Source organism: Corvus brachyrhynchos, unplaced genomic scaffold (assembly GCF_000691975.1).
Source record: "Corvus brachyrhynchos isolate BGI_N302 unplaced genomic scaffold, ASM69197v1 scaffold305, whole genome shotgun sequence".
Taxonomy (NCBI): Eukaryota; Metazoa; Chordata; class Aves; order Passeriformes; family Corvidae; genus Corvus; species Corvus brachyrhynchos.
The window spans coordinates 1621364-1621853 of NW_008239284.1; the positions used below are offsets into that span (position 1 = coordinate 1621364).

The following is a 490-nucleotide window of genomic DNA, read 5'->3' on the forward strand; positions in this document are numbered from 1 at the left end:
GGAGGGGACAGGCAGGGCTCATCCCGGGCCACGGGCACCCTGCACATCTCCAACCCCCCCTGAACCCCGCTCCCCACACCCTCACTGCCTCTCCCGCAGTGCCTGCTCCTCCTCAATCCCCCAAATCTCGCAGGCAGAGCCGAATTCCCGCAGGCAGGAGCGCGGGCCGTACCCTGTGCCAGCGGGATGGTGCTCGGGGGTGTGCACGGGGGGTGACACCCTGCTGGCCTCCGAGCCCACGAAGCCACTGTCGGTCTCTGGGGACACGATGCGCTGCTCCTGCAGAGGCACGGGGAGAGCAGGATCGGTGCCCAGCACCCCGGGACCCTCTGGGGGTGCAGGCAGGTGGGGACCTGCAGTCGCAGGGACTCACCTTGCGGGGCCCGTGCTGGGTGGCAGCGCTGCCCGTCCCACTGCTCCGGCGGGACAGCGGCACCCGCGGTGGCCCAGGGACACCCACTGGGGGCTTTGCAGAGGCTGGGGGGGGTCA

General features: G+C 71.4%; 1 protein-coding gene across 1 annotated transcript in view; it reads right to left on the bottom strand.

Annotated features, from left to right (window-relative positions):
* AKNA (AT-hook transcription factor) overlaps positions 1-490 on the bottom strand; it is a gene marked incomplete at its 3' end in the record, with an annotated part of 12560 nt that overhangs the window by 3134 nt on the left and 8936 nt on the right. The window contains exons 7-8 of the mRNA XM_017740288.1: positions 374-479; positions 86-279 (exon numbers count right to left, since the gene is read on the bottom strand). Coding sequence (XP_017595777.1) covers positions 86-279; positions 374-479 — 300 coding nt within the window. The remainder of the gene's footprint in view (positions 1-85; positions 280-373; positions 480-490) is intronic.